This window comes from Canis aureus, chromosome 12 (genome assembly GCF_053574225.1).
Source record: "Canis aureus isolate CA01 chromosome 12, VMU_Caureus_v.1.0, whole genome shotgun sequence".
Lineage (NCBI taxonomy): Eukaryota > Metazoa > Chordata > Mammalia > Carnivora > Canidae > Canis > Canis aureus.
In genome coordinates this window covers 38,591,890-38,607,596 of record NC_135622.1, presented here as the reverse complement: position 1 = coordinate 38,607,596, position 15,707 = coordinate 38,591,890, and the positions used below count along the sequence as shown (strand labels likewise).

The following is a 15,707-nucleotide window of genomic DNA, read 5'->3' as shown; positions in this document are numbered from 1 at the left end:
CTTAGCCACAATAACTTGAAACGGTCTGTCTGCTGGCACGAAAATCCAGGGGGTGGGTGGAGGGGCCAGGATGTTGCTGCAGGAAAGTCGAGTACATTCCTAGGGCGCCTTTTGGGGACAAGCAGCTGAAGCATTTTTATAGTCAACTGAGATAACAGGAAAGAAAGAATATGGCTTTTTATAGTATGTATCTTGAGAAAATTCAGTTGGCTCATATTTGTATACAAATAATGAATATCTATTCGTTTAACTCCTAGCTTGTGACGTAAAATGTGACTGTTGTATTGGCCCGATTTCTCGAGTAATGCCGAGTTGTTTTCTAGACAACTCGGTTGTCACTCTAGTTGTTTCTAGAGTGAAGGGTGGAACACACTGAAACACTTGGACATATTTAAGACCTCCAACTTACTGTTCTTCCAACCTGGGCCCCTTTGCTTTTTTTTTTTTCCCCTCATTTTGATCACTACTACATTTTGACCTCACATAGTAGTGGTATGAGATATTCGGAGTGGTTGTCATGAAATTACACTTTCTGGAATAACAGGCTAAGGACCCATATATCTCTCGTTATTTGCAGTAGGTCCCAGGTGACCATGTGATGCAATATAGTGAATTAGTTAATTATGGTGGTGGCCAGCAAAATGTCAGGCTGCCGAGGAGATGGAATTTCTCAGCCAGTGTTCTATGTTACACCTCCTAGTTGCATGTTCTAAAATTTATGTGCCAGGGCAGCCCGGGTGGCTCAGCAGTTTAGCACTGCCCTCGGCCCAGGGCATGATCCTGGAGTTCTGGGATCGAGTCCCACATCGGGCTCCCTGCATGGAGCCTGCTTCTCCCTCTGTCTCTGCCTCTCTCTCTCTCTGTGTCTCTCATGAATAAAATAAAATCTTTTAAAAAATCAAATAAAATATATGTGCCATAGGTAGACTTACAACCAGCGTACTGCAAGCTTCTCAAGTCAGCCTTAAAGATAACTTATTCTTTTAACTCTTCATGTGTTGAGAAGGTTTTATAGAACACTGGCAGCACAGACTGTATATCACTAGATGATTGTTTTGAGAGCTGTGTGATCTCTAGAAACAGAAAGGAACCGTTCATAGTTAAATCCTTAAGTTTGTAGGTTGATTTTTGTTTTTTTGATATAAAAGATTATTGAGCTATAAAAAGAGTGCCTGCCACAAAGGACTCAACGTGTAGTTATTGAGTTGAGGCAAAGAACTTGATATTGTAATTTAGATTTTAGGAAATGCTGGAATAAGCGAGTAGATATTTTACGTCTCAATCATAAATAGTTATAAATAGTACCCACTTATTGGTTAGAGGAAGTCAGGCAGAAACTATTTCCTTTATGAACGAGAGAGACACAAGGTTACTAGAGCTCTATGCTGGGACATTGCTGTTTCCACTTAGACTAGTGCATCCTTGAAACACTTGTGCTGCCTCAGCAGTTTAAGGGTAGATTTAAATAAAACTAATTAAATTGATATTAGATTCACAATGGGTTGACACCAGAAACATCTCACAAAAGTGAATTGGTTAACCTTTCTTTGAAGAGAAAAGATGGTAACATATATGAAGTTATTTTAGTATAGATTGTAGGCAGTCTACATGGTACTGGAGGACCAAGTAAATGATCTGCAAACTGAAACCATGCAAAATGACCTTAATAATCAATGGGAAAATGACCAGTGTCATGACCTTTAAAATTTTTTGTCAGAACATTAAAGCTTTCTTACTGTAGGTTATAAATGTATAGGGCAATGCAAAAAAAAAAAAAAAAAGTGAAGCTAATATTAATTTAATGCCCTATAATTTAAAATGTTAGAACACTGAGAACGTGTTTTATTTCTTTGAGTAGAACTTATCAAGAGTAGTTGGAACATGTTTGCTTTCTTCTCACTGTGTAACTTGCAATGTGGGCTGTCTCTTCTCTGTGGCGGTGAATTGTCCTGTTCCTTCCCAAGTTTGGATCTGCTTCCAGCTTGTTATCCTTGGTGCTTCCACAGCTGTGAACTGAGTGTTCTTTCAATATAGCTTCCTGTGGGACATCTCCATCCTCTTCCTACAACCACTTTCCAATTTCGCGTTCAGTGTTACCACTTTTTATTTCTTTGCTACGCTTTCTTTTTGTGCTGGCCCCACATCCTCTTTCAATTATGCACTTTTGCAAAGTGCCCTGGGAGTTTCTTACCACAAGACTAAGGGGGCAACACAACCACCTGTTTACTATCTATCTGTGCGTGAATTGAACAACGGATGTGCAGGGACTGGTTGTCCTGCACAGTCGTGGAAGTGACACGATTGATTAGTAATCATGATACACATCTGTTATTCACACAGAGATTTGTGGACCAAAAAGCTAGCAGTGAATTTTGTGCTTTCTGTAATTCAGCATTAGTATACTGTGACAACTGAAGTTGGAACCATGCTGTCAGGGGTACTGGTGTTATGTGACCAAACTGTGGTCACTGAAATTCAAACCCATTGGAACCATGCAAAGTGAAGAGTACCTCATTCTGGTAGTAAATTGTTTGTAGTACATTTAAATCTTGGCCTGGCTCCCCTTGCCTGTTAGACCGAGTGCATCTACTGTAGCCAAGTGATTTAAAAATTGAATTGAGAAGTGAACTGGGGGGAGGTCTGGGTGGCTCAACAGTTGAGCGTCTGCCTTTGGCTCAGAGTGTGATCCTGGAGTCCCGAGATTGAGTCCCACATCGGGGTCCCTGCATGGAGCCTACTTCTCCCTCTGCCTATGTCTACCTCTCTCTGTCTCTCATGAATAAATAAATAAAATCTTAAAAAAAAAGAGAGAGAGAGAGAGAGAGAGAGAGAGAAGTGAACTGGGAGTTATGAAGTGTTTGACCCGACCATGGGTTGGGAGTGCTTTGACTCCTCTCTTTTACCTAACACCTCAGAGTAGAGTGGGCACTGGAGAAAGCATATATTAGTCTCCATCCAGCAGTTAGGTTTCTGTTAAGGACCACTTGGTGAATGGAAGTATTGGGGGGAAGATGATGAGTTTGATTTTGGACATTTACAGTTTGAGTTGCCTGTGGGGTATCTGTGTGAAGATATATTGTAGTAGATAGATTGGAGCTCAGCAATTGAAAGCTTTGGTTAGGAAATAAAATTTGGGTGACATCAGCTTCAGACATGGTAAAATCATCGAGGAAGAGTGTATAGAGTTAGGAAGGATGAGGAAGTTAAGACCAAACCTTAAATCATACCAATAATTAAAAGGCATAGAAAGTGGAGCCTGCGGAGAATATTAAGTTGCAATGGACAAAGGGGAAGGAGCACAATAGGTGAGTGAGATGTGATGGAAACCAAGGGAAGAATGAAATCTGTCCATTGGGTTTAGCAACATGGAGCCCATGAGTAACCTTGGTAAGAGTAGTGTCATGTAGAAGAGAGGTGGAGAGAGGGAAACAAAACCGGGTCCGAGGTAGATGGTAGTGTGTGGAGAAGTGAACAGACAATTCTTTTGAAAGGTTGGTCGTGGAGGAGAAGGTTTAAAGAAGGTAGAAGCTAGAAGGAAGAGGAGTTGAGGGACTTTTACCGTTCAAGCTGGTAGGAATCTGATCAGGTTAAAAGGCTGATAGGAAATAGGAAGAATTTGTTAGTGATAAAGAAGTTGGCTATAAGCTTAATTTAGCCAGAATTTAAAACTTCCCTTACAATTCTTTGCCCTCCATGTCCTTTTATCTTTCTTTATTCTAAATCGAGTAAAGTCCATACTGCTGATCACTCTGCTACTTCTGAGTTTCACTGGGGTCTTATCCCTGTGAGATTGCAAATTCCTGTAAAGCAGGATCCAAACTGTTCTTCTCCCTGATTCTGGTGAGCATGTCATTCCCTGTCTTAGAGAAAACCCTCAACAGCTACTTTGAGCACTCTCATTTGTTTCTTTATTTTTTGAGGAACTAACTTCTATGTGCCAGGAATTATTCTAGATGCTAAGGATATAAAAATCACTAAGCCAGACGTATCTCTTTTTCCCAAGGATTTTATAATTTAGGGAGACAGTTAATAAACAAGTAATAAAGTACAAAAGAAGCAAAGTAATTATAGAATGTAACAGATAATAATTCTGAGCAAATATGTATATATTCTTCTCCCTGAATTCTTTCCATTGTTGGGGGGAACAACCATAAGCAATTGGAAAGTTAAATGACATAGATGTAAAGAAGATAGTAATAGAGACTGTTGTTTTTTTTTTTTTTTATGTAGAGACTTCTTTGTTGAATGTTTCTAAAGTCAGGAATATGATGGTTATAATGGGCTGTGTGTTTTGGGAGTTTTCTTGGTTAGTTGTTACTTAGCATTTGAGAAACTAACCAACTCTCCACGTTTTCTCTTTTCCCTTTTAGTAATTTGCCATCTTCCATGTATGAATGGCGGCCAGTGCAGTTCAAGGGACAAATGCCAGTGCCCTCCAAATTTCACAGGGAAGCTTTGTCAGATCCCAGTCCATGGTGCCAGTGTGCCTAAACTGTATCAGCATTCCCAGCAGTCAGGCAAGGCATTGGGAACGCATGTAGTCCACTCTACACACACCTTGCCTCTGACCATGACTAGCCAACAAGGAGTCAAAGGTAAGCTTTTTTATTTTCTTTTTGCCCATTCATCAGACTTCTGTTAACCTGCCAAAGCCATACGGAAGCAAGTGCTGGCAGATGGCAGGGCTGGTATTGAAACAGAAAGAAGTATGTGATCTGTGGCCCTAAAAAGTGGCAGCAGGGGACAGAATATGGGCCCATGTATGTGGCTACAGTACTTTCTAGGCCATAGAGATTTGGTATCTAGGAAATAAAATAAAATAGGAGTCTATCCTTTTCTGCTGGCTCTTAGCCCCAGGAGCTGTTACACACACATATGTCTGGCAGGGCCTAGGAAGCAGAAGGATGAGCAAGGCAGTGTTCAGGCCCATACAGTAATATGCTAGTGGATCACATACTACCTGCTGGTGAATACTTTGTTTATTTTTTAGTCGAAGAGTGCTTAGTTTTAGTTATAAACAGTCAGTTAACCTCACTGGACTTCAATTTATTCATCTATAGAGGAAGGTAAACTAGGTCACTTGGAGCTCAGAAATTCTATGACTAATTCATTTTTTTAAACCTGGCATGTATACATGCACAGTTTTTGAAAAGGGGTCAGAGAAGTGTTACTGGCCTTACTCTTTAAAACTTGAATGTTAGCATCAGAAGATGAAATTTTATTTGAAAGCTGCAGCAAGTAAATACAGATATAAAATATCACATATAGGTATTTTGTGTGGCTCATGAAGCACATGAGTATGTCTATACTATGATGTTCAGGGTAAGAGAATTATGCTCTGTGAAATTGTATTTCCTCTTTTGATGTAGAAAGTTTGGCAATGAAAACTTTGAGAGATGCAGAAGTAGTCAAACTCTTTAGTCTTTACTACTATTTTTTGATAAAATGTACCCACCTATGGCCATAAGCAGCATGGATTTCATAGTTTTCTGACTCTGAAAGAAATATTTTTGTCTCATGAATGTGTCACTGTGAGATGTTTTAATTTCTCTTTATACTTTGAGTTTTATTCTTTAAAAATATGTAAATTCGAGTTTAATTAGTATTTTGGACGTACCCTCTTATTCTCCAGAATTGATGGCTGAGCAGCAAAAATACATACACGCTATATATATATTTTGTTCCAGGGATAGTATATATGCAAATAAACACAAAAGTATGTATATAATATTTGCTTTAATGCTGATTTGCATGTTAAGTATTCATGACTGAGTTTTCCTGTCAATCTCTTTTTAGTGAAATTTCCTCCCAACATAGTCAATATCCATGTGAAGCACCCTCCTGAGGCTTCAGTCCAGATACATCAGGTTTCAAGAATTGATGGCCCAACAGGCCAGAAAACAAAAGAAGCTCAACCGAGCCAATCCCAAATCTCTTATCAAGGGCTTCCCGTCCAGAAGACCCAGACAGTACATTCCACATACTCTCACCAACAAGTCATCCCCCATGTCTATCCTGTTGCTGCTAAGACGCAGCTTGGCCGATGCTTCCAGGAAACCATTGGGTCACAGGTAAGCAATATTGTCTAGCCCATGTTAGTAATGCATTCTAGGCGTGGTCTCATATTAGTAGGAAAGCCAGACCTGGTAAAATGATTTTCTGTAGAAGGGGTTGGCAAACTGACCACAGGCCTGTTTTTTGTAAATAAACTTTTCCTGAAACACAGACACATCCATTCATTTATGTATTGTCTATCCTTGCTGACATGCTATTGATGATAAAATTATGTAGTGTCAGTGAGTTTATGTGATAGCTAAATCCTAAAATATGGTCTGCAAAGCCCTTTACAGAAAAAGTTTGCTCATCTCAGTCTAGAATATTAAATAGTGATCTTTCATAATTGTTGCTGGAAGTCCATGATTGGCTATTTATATAGTTTTTCAATTAAGGTGATCTGTGTATAAAACATGTGTTGGGCGTGAAAGATGATATGTGAGATGTATTCTGCAAAGACATTTGAAAACTTTTATGCCTTTTTACAGTAGCTTGCAGGTTATACAGAGGAAATTTAACCCCTGTGTGCACTAATAACTTGGCATCTTTTCTCTCCTAATAAAAATTCATAACTAGAATGACAATGCAGGAGTTGTTTGAAGTGCATTTTAATATTGAATTTACATGTCACTTCACGCCTATATTTACATCATAAAATGGGACAAAGGCTGAGTTTTCTTTAAAACTCATCGTTAAATGTACATAGCAAAGGCAATATAAAAACATTGGTTCTTCTATCCAAACTACTTTGTGAACTTGCTTTGGGACCACATGATAATGATGTTGATTTGTCCTCCAGTTCTCATCTTGTCATATATGTTTTGGATCCCCCATGAGAAGAGTAGATGAGGTAACTGTATTATTACTTAACTGTTGTTGCCTGAATATTAAAAAGAATATATTGTGTGTGTGAAGTAATTATAGATAATAGAATCAATTGTTACTGCTTTAGGAACCTAGAAAACACTTTTTAGGTACTGGACCAGTCCATGGTAAGGCTATAATTTTTCTTCCAGGGCAGTAAGACAAAATTGGTTTATAGACCCTAATAGAAAAGAGCACCCATGTGGATAGAGTTAAGGGTCTGTGCTAGGAAATCAGCTTCTTTATCTGTAAGGTAGAAAGAATAATATGGAGATTTGTCAAGATGAGACAAGGTAATGTGAGCACTGCTTTGCGAATGTTGTAGAACTCTGTAGTTATTGGCTTAGAGGTTACTCCTCTATGCAGATAGAGTCAAACTTAAAAATAGAGCAGATTATTGATTATGTCTTGTAATTTCACTGGAGCAAGGAAGGCTTGATCCCCCAAACACAACCTTTGTCACCTGTCTGCAGATACCCGGAATGCCCACTGAAGGGTACCTTTTCATTACTCAGTTGAAGACCAGGCTTAAGCAAATGCTTTATGGAAAAGGAACATCATCAATTTAAATTTAGCTTAGAAGTAAAGACTGGATTATTGTGCTAAGCGCAGGTTTCAATAGGGATAGAGGGCTGAAGATAAACTTCATAACTTGACAATGTTGCCCTGGGTTAGCTTTGGAGAGAGAGGATAATTTTCATGCCATTTGCGTTGTTTAGTCATTCCAGTTTGGGCTGGTCATGAGAAAGGAAAAAGCAGGTCTTTTTAAAACTATGTGCCCAATATCTTTCTCCCTAATTTCCAAGTTGGAATGTAGAGCCTAAAAAGCAAGAAAACGAGGCATTAACAAACTTATAATTTTTGTATAATGTTAGGGAGATGATTGCTAACTAGAAAGGATAAAAAACTATTTACTTTTAAGCCTAAGCTGGACAATATAGTCAAAGTGAATTAGATAATTGGTGGAGTTACCCAAATAATCCAAACTCCATGGAATACTTTTGCCTTATCTGGATACTTTTCTGCCTTTTGGTCAGAATGATCCAGACAGTGATCTCAGTTCTTAATTTATTTTGCATGTGTAGTCGCTAATACACAGCTTCAAAATAAGACCTGTTTTCAGAAAACATTCTCGGTGTATATTTGTCTTCTTGTTACTGAGAAATGCTGCTGGGTGCCTGTGGTTGCTCAATTAATTTGTGTGATTAGGATGATCTAGGCATTTAAAAATATACACTACTGGGGCACCCTGGGTGGCTCAGTTAGTTAAGCATCTGCCTTCCGCTTGGGTCATGATCTCTCAGGGTCCTGGGTTTGAGCCCTGTGTCTGGCTCCCTGATGACACAGGGAGCTTCTCCCTCTTCTTCTGCCTCTCTCCCAACTTGTACATTCCCTCTCCCTCTCCCTCTCCGCCTCCCTCCCTCCCTCCCTCTTTCTCAAATAAATAATATATTTAAAAAATAAAAATACACACTACTGGTAAATAGTCAATAATATATAAGATATATACTACAAGAGTGTTGGAAAATATGTGTACTTTTTTGCTGTGATTAGTTTGCAAACAAAACTTCAGGAGGAGGTGTAGGTAGATTTTGAATGAATTCCAGAAACAACTGCATAAATGCTCACTCATTGCACATTGCTTTGCTCAGTTGGGAACACTTGTTAGCTGCAGATTTTGGCTGTTGAGACTTTGAATGTGTTAGAGTTACCAATAAGCACCTGTGTTTATGCCATGAGAAGTCATACACAGAACAAATTTGGCATAAATTGCCCTTGTTTCTATGACACATTCTAATAATTAGTAAATTTGGAGTTGAAAACCCCACATGAGCTGTGATCATGTACTTAAATTCAGGGGATCTTTGTACAGTAGAATTTCGGGAATTACTTGGATGGTAGAGGAAAATGGATGACTGGCTAGGGAAGCCAGCTCCTACAGAAAACAGGGAGAATAATTAAAGGGAAGAGAACAATGCAAGAAATGGAGAAGCAAGTGTCAGGAAAGACCAGAGAAGTGAAATATCTTGGTATTCCTGGCATGCATTGGCATAGATACATGAAGCTCATTACACCTGAGGCATAATGCAATATAAACTACTTACATCAAGGGAACAATGTCATGAAGCCTCCTTGACCAGGCAAAGTCAGAATCATTAGAAGTGTGACAACTGATATTATGTGCCTCCCAATGTGCTACAGTATGGAGTTTACACATCATCCTTGAAGTAGTCTTCTCAAAAATGGTTCACCTGAATCCGATCAAGCCCTTACACCTTAACCTATCCAGTTCGTAGGGAGTGAAGAAGTCAACTAAAAATATTGCACACATATCTCCTCTATCAGACAGATTCATAATGTAGGATATTATTGCCTGGTTTTTGCAAAAAACCTTCTTATGGAAAAAAGCAGGGTAACTTTTCTAGAAAGAGGCAAAGAGACAGAACAACAAATGTAACATATGAGCCTTAATCAAATCCTGGCTAGAAACACATACGACACCTAGCTCTAAAGGGCATTTCAGGAATAATTGGGGAATCTAAATAGGACTGGATATTAAATGATATTTTTGAATTACTGTTATTTAGGTATGATAATGATGTTGTGGTTATGTAGGACCGTGTCCTTATTCTTGAGAGATGAATGTTGAAAGTTTGAGGGGTAAAATACCATGTTTATAATTTATTTTCAAATACATTTTACACAGAAATAAGGCAAAATTTTAACTATTGCAGACTCTGAGGGGTGGGTATTCAAGTGATCATTGTATTATTCTTTGAATATGTCAGAGTATCTGAAAAATTCTTGAGGAAAAGAAAAATGCTAAATTTCTCAATGTAGAATAATCGAATTTTAAACTGAACTTAAAAGCTGTAACTTTGATACATTTTATGAATTTTAAGAAAGTAATTTTTAAAGTTTCAACTTAGGAAAGAATGGGGTGGGTGGATGTGGGAATGGTAGATGTGAGGAGGCCCGGGAAGAAAAGTTGGCCTTGGTCCATTTTGAATTGACCAGGGTCCAGTCTAAGAAGTGAAGTTGAAAATAAAGATGAATGTCTGAGCTTTTGTGAAGAATCAAGCATCAGGATTTGATTATGGGCTGTTGCAAAGAAAAGGATGGTGATGAGTTGGACCATTCTGAACTAACCTGCTTGAGAAAGCGGATAAATCCTGACTCTCATTGATTAACTGACCCTGGGGGAGGATTGTAAGGTGCAGATGAGTAGCTACATCTTTGTTTTAAGCAGCCCCATCCTTGGCTGACATCAAGAGTGGTGTATTCTTGAGTATCAATCAGGAAATCTAGTACTGTTTCAGAGATGGAGTAAGAGTAGATGAATGGAGAAAGTTCAGTGGGCAGCAAAAAGATCTAGTGGTGATAAATTCATGAGAATAGAGGACATTTCTTTGGGTTGTATTATGAAGAGAAAAGAGCAGGAATAATGGGATTGGAAATTTATAATTTTTTTTTTTTTACCTTGACAGACTGTGTCAAGATACGAGTTTGAGGGGTGGGGTGGAGGGAGGAATTGGTCCTCTTGTTTTACTGTTGTACAAAGTGTTCCATTTTTTGAGTCCTAAAAATAATGTCTTATTTTTTAGATCATAAAGTATTGGTTTCTGCATGAATTGGGCTGGGTACAGGTACAGACAAAAAAGGACAGAAACTAATAGAATGAATGGTGTGGCTAAGAGGAATGGGTTTCTTGAATGTAAATCAAATTTGAAGTAGTTAGCAAGTCATGATTTGGCATTTACATATCTGTGTGCTACCTGAAGAAAATCATGGTACTCTGTGTAAGTTTGAAAACATTTTGGCAGGTTTGTTTATGGCATAGATTGAGGTAGAATTACATCTCCAATGATTACAATTACCAGCTACTTTTAGGAAAATCTCATGTTATTTCACATGCTTAAAAGTTGAACATTTCCATGCTAGTTTTCATTTCTAAGGAGAGGCCAAATTTCAGGAAATACCCCTCCAATTTCTTTTTGCATCACAGGGACATTGAATACATATACCTTTCCCATTGTACAAGGGTTTCCTTTGTTTTAAAATGGTTCTCTTAGCAGTGACCTAAATTTGAAACTTACTTGGCATTGGAGTTTTTGGTTGTTTTAAGCATGTTTTATTTGTTGCCCAGTTGCTGGAAACAAACATTTGCAGTGACCTAATGATGCCAGATGGTATAAAAAACCTTGTCTGAGAAGTGTTTAGAATCATGATGTAGGGCTTGGGGTCCAGCGTCCACACTTGGGTCTGCCATTGCCCAGTTGCGCAATCATGTGTTCTTTGTTAAACACGGGAACATGCCCCTTAATTAGACACAGACATTACAAGACGAGACAAAAAAGTCAAGTGCTTCAAGACCTTCCTATTGCAAATGCCAAGAGAGCAGAAAATTCCACATATAAACACCTGAATTAACTAAGAACAGAAGTACTGGAAAACCTGAAGTAGGTGTAAACAAAAAAGATATTTTTAGTACAGTGCTTTAGCACAGATAAAGATGATCAACACGCAAACCCACTTTTTGTAGTTTGCAACTTATAAAGTGTCCATAAGTTCAAAAAAAACCCCATAAGAAACAAACTCTAAGATTAAATTCTCTATTAAAATTAGAGATAGAAATTCTTTGTAGAAAAAATAATCCTAATGTAGATTAGGAAGAAAAAGCAGCAGTAGTTGCTGTGAAATCCTGAAATTATTGGAAAAGCCTTTCTTTCCTTTAATTTCTGGTCATACAAATAATCAGAACTGGGGCAAAACTGAGTTAAAGCAACCCAAGAATTATTTGGGAGATCCTCTTAGAGGTTCCAGAATTGTTATAACAGTTCTCTTTAGACAGGAAAAAGTGGAAACAGAATGGGCCTTTGGAGAAATAATTGGATATAACTGGAGATAGATCTCTTTTGGCAGATAAATTCAATAACATCCTCCATCTCTAAACCTAGGTACTAACACACACACACACACACACACACACACACAATTTTTGAAGGGCCAAACAGATGCACTTTTGTTTAAAAACAATTTTTTTAAAGTAAGCGTCATGGAGAAATTAGCAGGAAAGTGTGAGCTTATAAAAGTGGAAAACTATCCTAATTATGGCTGAAAGTACTTTTTAAAAAAGTCTCAATTCTTCAGTGACAGGACTTTGAAGAAAAATATTTTTTGGTTTCTACCACACAGAAGCCAGTGAGAAAGTAGGGAAACAGATGCCAGGGCTGTCAGTTCCATGTGGAAGAAGAAAATACAGATAGATGGATAGATACCTGTGTGAATTGTTACCGATGTACATATAGAGACAGACTGTAGACCATGAAAATCTCTTCCAGTGATGGAAAATGGATTAGGTCCTCAATTACAGGGGCTGGAACATTAAGCTCTGCTTAGAAACCTTTTTCTTTAGTTTCCACACTGCCAGAATGAGGCGTAAAGCTAAGATGGAATAACTAGTTGAGGATATTCTGATGGGGATGATGCTGGAATCATTGTAACACTTTACTTTTTTTTTTTTTTTAAGATTTTGTTTATTTATTCATGAGAGACACACACAGAGAGAGAGGCAGAGACACAGGCAGAGGGAGAAGCAGGCTTCATGCAGGGAGCCCGACGTGGGACTCGATCCCGGGTCTCCAGGATCATGCCCTGGGCTGAAGGCGGCACTAAACTGCTGAGCCACCTGGGCTGCCCATTGTAACACTTTTCATGTTGGTTATTTCCCTAAACTAAGTCCCCAAGTGGCATAAGTAGCTGAGCCTTCTAAAGAAGGAGTAAGTAAACGACATTTTAGCGAAGATGCTTGGCCTCTCACTGATGTATTATCCCTTTGGTGGGAAGGGGAATGGAGACAGTCAGGCTGGGCCAGCAGTGGGTACAGGCGTGCCTGTGGTCCTCACCCCTTCCCCATTTCCCCAGCCATGTGCTTTTAGAGGCAGGGCCATCCCAGGTGAACTTGGCCTTCATCTTCTTGCAGGTGTACTGCTGGGCAGTGACTGGGAAAGGCTAAGTCAGGGCTACCAGCCCTCTGCCCTTTCTGTGAGCAGAGAGCCCCACTGAGGTGTGCCAATTGCATTTACTGAAGTTTGGCCTCCTTCAGTTGAAGTAAGTCATTAACACCAGGCATTTCGTAGGACATCAGGGTTTTTCTTCAGTGTCCCACTCAAATACTCCTTTAGCATAATCTAAGAAATATGTAATCAAATGTTGATGAGTCTGGTTGTCTCCAGTGGCTCCCAAATGGCCACCCTTGCTAGATCTTACCTGTGTCAACAGCAGAGGTAGCACTGACGGTGTCACACATATGTCAGTGATGAATGCCCAAGGCTCTACAATGTAGGCTGGTCTTGCTCCAGCAGATTTACTAGACATACTTCCTGCAGGTCCCCTCTCCCTCTGAGCTGAAAAGATCAGTAAAGACAGGGATAAGATCCAAAGGGAGAAAGAACTGCATGTGAAAGAGAACATGTCTGCATGTCATTGGGCTTCTGCCACTGGCAGGGAGAACTGCTGGTTTTACTTGGATTGAATGTGGCACTGAGACATTAGGATAATCAAAACATAGATTCTTAGAACTGAGGTAGAGTACTTCAGAGACTGGACGATGACCCATACATTACCCTTTCTACCCCCTAATACCAGTCTTTCCCCAGACCAGTGTCTTCTGGGCACCTGTGAGTATCTGCTTTGAGTGCTCACTCACCCTGACCTGTTTCATAGACAAGTTTATGCTTCCTTGGTCCTCCTCAAACCCCTCCTCTCAGATGTTTTTCATTTAATTGGCAATGAAAATTCCTTTATCATGACATGCAATATCAAATTTCCATGTGCTATATCTCTAGGGCTCACTAAAATAATACACCTATTAATAATTAGACTCCTGTTTTTGTTGAGGAACAGGCATTGAAATTAATTATGGGGCACTTGAGAGTGAAAGCATGTTATGTCACTTCGGATGTTGGCAAAGTGGCACGGTTTTGTGATTATTAAATTTGAAGATGATAATTCTGAGTACGTTGGGAGTAGTTTTAAGGGACCAAGGCTTGAGTCAACGGTTGATCCTCATGACAAAATGAACTCTGTCCATGACAAAAATGTTTAAAGAGTCGCAGCTGGTATTCTAGGGTCTGTTGTTGTTTCTTGGCTTTGTCTACATGATCCCTTAGAATTGAGATTTGCTAACACAAAGTGGAATCATCTGTTTACTTTAAAAAAAAATCAAAATAAACCCCAGTCGTCCGGAATCTGACCCATAGATTTGTGGAGGAAAAAAAAGCAACATTGCCCTGTGTTGAGAGCTGACAGAGTGACTCCCCCATGCTGCCCTGCCCCTTCTCCCACAACAGTTATAGTACAGATTTCTTTTTCTTTCCTATCCTTCCATTTTTTTCTCCTATTGTCTCCTTTTATGTATCAGAGAATTTATGTATAAAATAGAGTATTCTCTTTCATTGAGATCTGTTTACGAGGCTGTGCCTTTATTCTAGTGATGTTGTGCAAATAGACTTGCAACTTGTTTTTTTGAAGCAATTGTTTCAGAATCGGTTTATGAGCTCATAAGAAAATTAGTATGTCTTTGATCTGCTGCTCACTCATTTTCTGTAGTCTCAATGGATCGAAGGCTTTCAACGTCGATTCAGCCTTCAGCAAGCGAGGATTTGTACCATTGAGGATATTTAAAATAGTATGTCTTCAGCCCTGAAGAGAATTCTGAAATCCAGACAGAGGAGCTCTAAATATTTTGAACACAAACAGCAATGCTTTCAAGATGACACTTTGAAGAGGTCTGGTTTAGAATGTGCAGGCTTTAATGGAGTTGTTAAGAAAATGGTATGAACATTCTGTGGCTTAGGCACAGGCATCTTAGTAAGACAATGCATTTTTATAGAATTGATGGCTGATAGAGAACTTTGACATGTATGACCTTACTTGACCTTTAAAACACAAGGAAAATTGGTATTTTTGTCTCCCATTTACTTATGTGAAACCCGAGGTTCAGAAGTGGGGACTAGCCCTGTTGGTGTTTCCATGTCCATAGATCTTTCTCCATTTTTGCAAACTTGCCATGTCTCTGGCCCTTAGTTTTTTCATTTTTCAAATAACTGCTTTGGCTGAGAAAACCAACACAGTCTCTTTCAGCCCTGCAGTCCTGTGACTGTGATAATTTTGACATCATCTTTCCCACCGTCTTATGTGCCACTGATAGTGACATATGCACAGGATCTGTGGACAGAGCAAACTGCCCAAACATCAACTACATCAAGACCTACTGTGGTCTCAGAAATCTAGGCTGACCCGAGAGCCTCCTCTCCAGTCTTGGCGCTTCCAGAAAGCCTTCCAGTCCTTCAGACCACATCTGCTCTCTCCTCCCTGAACTCTCACTGGGTTTGGAATCCAATCAGGCCATTTTGAATTATCTAAAAATTGTTGATTTTGATCCTCTTTGCCCCATGAGATTGTCCTTTCCATGAGGGCATGGCCATTTAGGAATTCAGCTCAGTGCTGGGTGCAGAGGAATAGTCAGAAAATGGATTATTAGGTTCAGCTAGGTTGTGCTGTGATCATAAATCAACATGACAGAAGCTTGCATTTTGCTAGTGCTAGATGTGTAAGGGGTGAGCAGAGAGCTCTGTGCTATATCTCTGAGTGTCAGGCTGATGGGCTTCCACTATATTAACGCCGTACTCTCTGGAATATGTGGCTTCCTTAATTCCTACAATGGAGTGAGAGAGAGATGCTGCAAGGGACACTCCTTTTCCTACAGTTCTTGTTCACAGTGAGTC

At 39.3% G+C, this 15,707-nt stretch overlaps 1 protein-coding gene across 12 annotated transcripts in view; it reads left to right on the top strand.

The window, feature by feature from the left end:
- The window catches only part of LTBP1 (latent transforming growth factor beta binding protein 1), a 392,695-nt gene that overhangs the window by 201,944 nt on the left and 175,044 nt on the right, over window positions 1-15,707 (top strand). For all 12 annotated transcript variants that reach the window (XM_077843646.1, XM_077843644.1, XM_077843645.1 and 9 more), the window contains 2 exons: window positions 4,371-4,595; window positions 5,797-6,071. In XM_077843646.1, coding sequence (XP_077699772.1) covers window positions 4,371-4,595; window positions 5,797-6,071 — 500 coding nt within the window. The remainder of the gene's footprint in view (window positions 1-4,370; window positions 4,596-5,796; window positions 6,072-15,707) is intronic.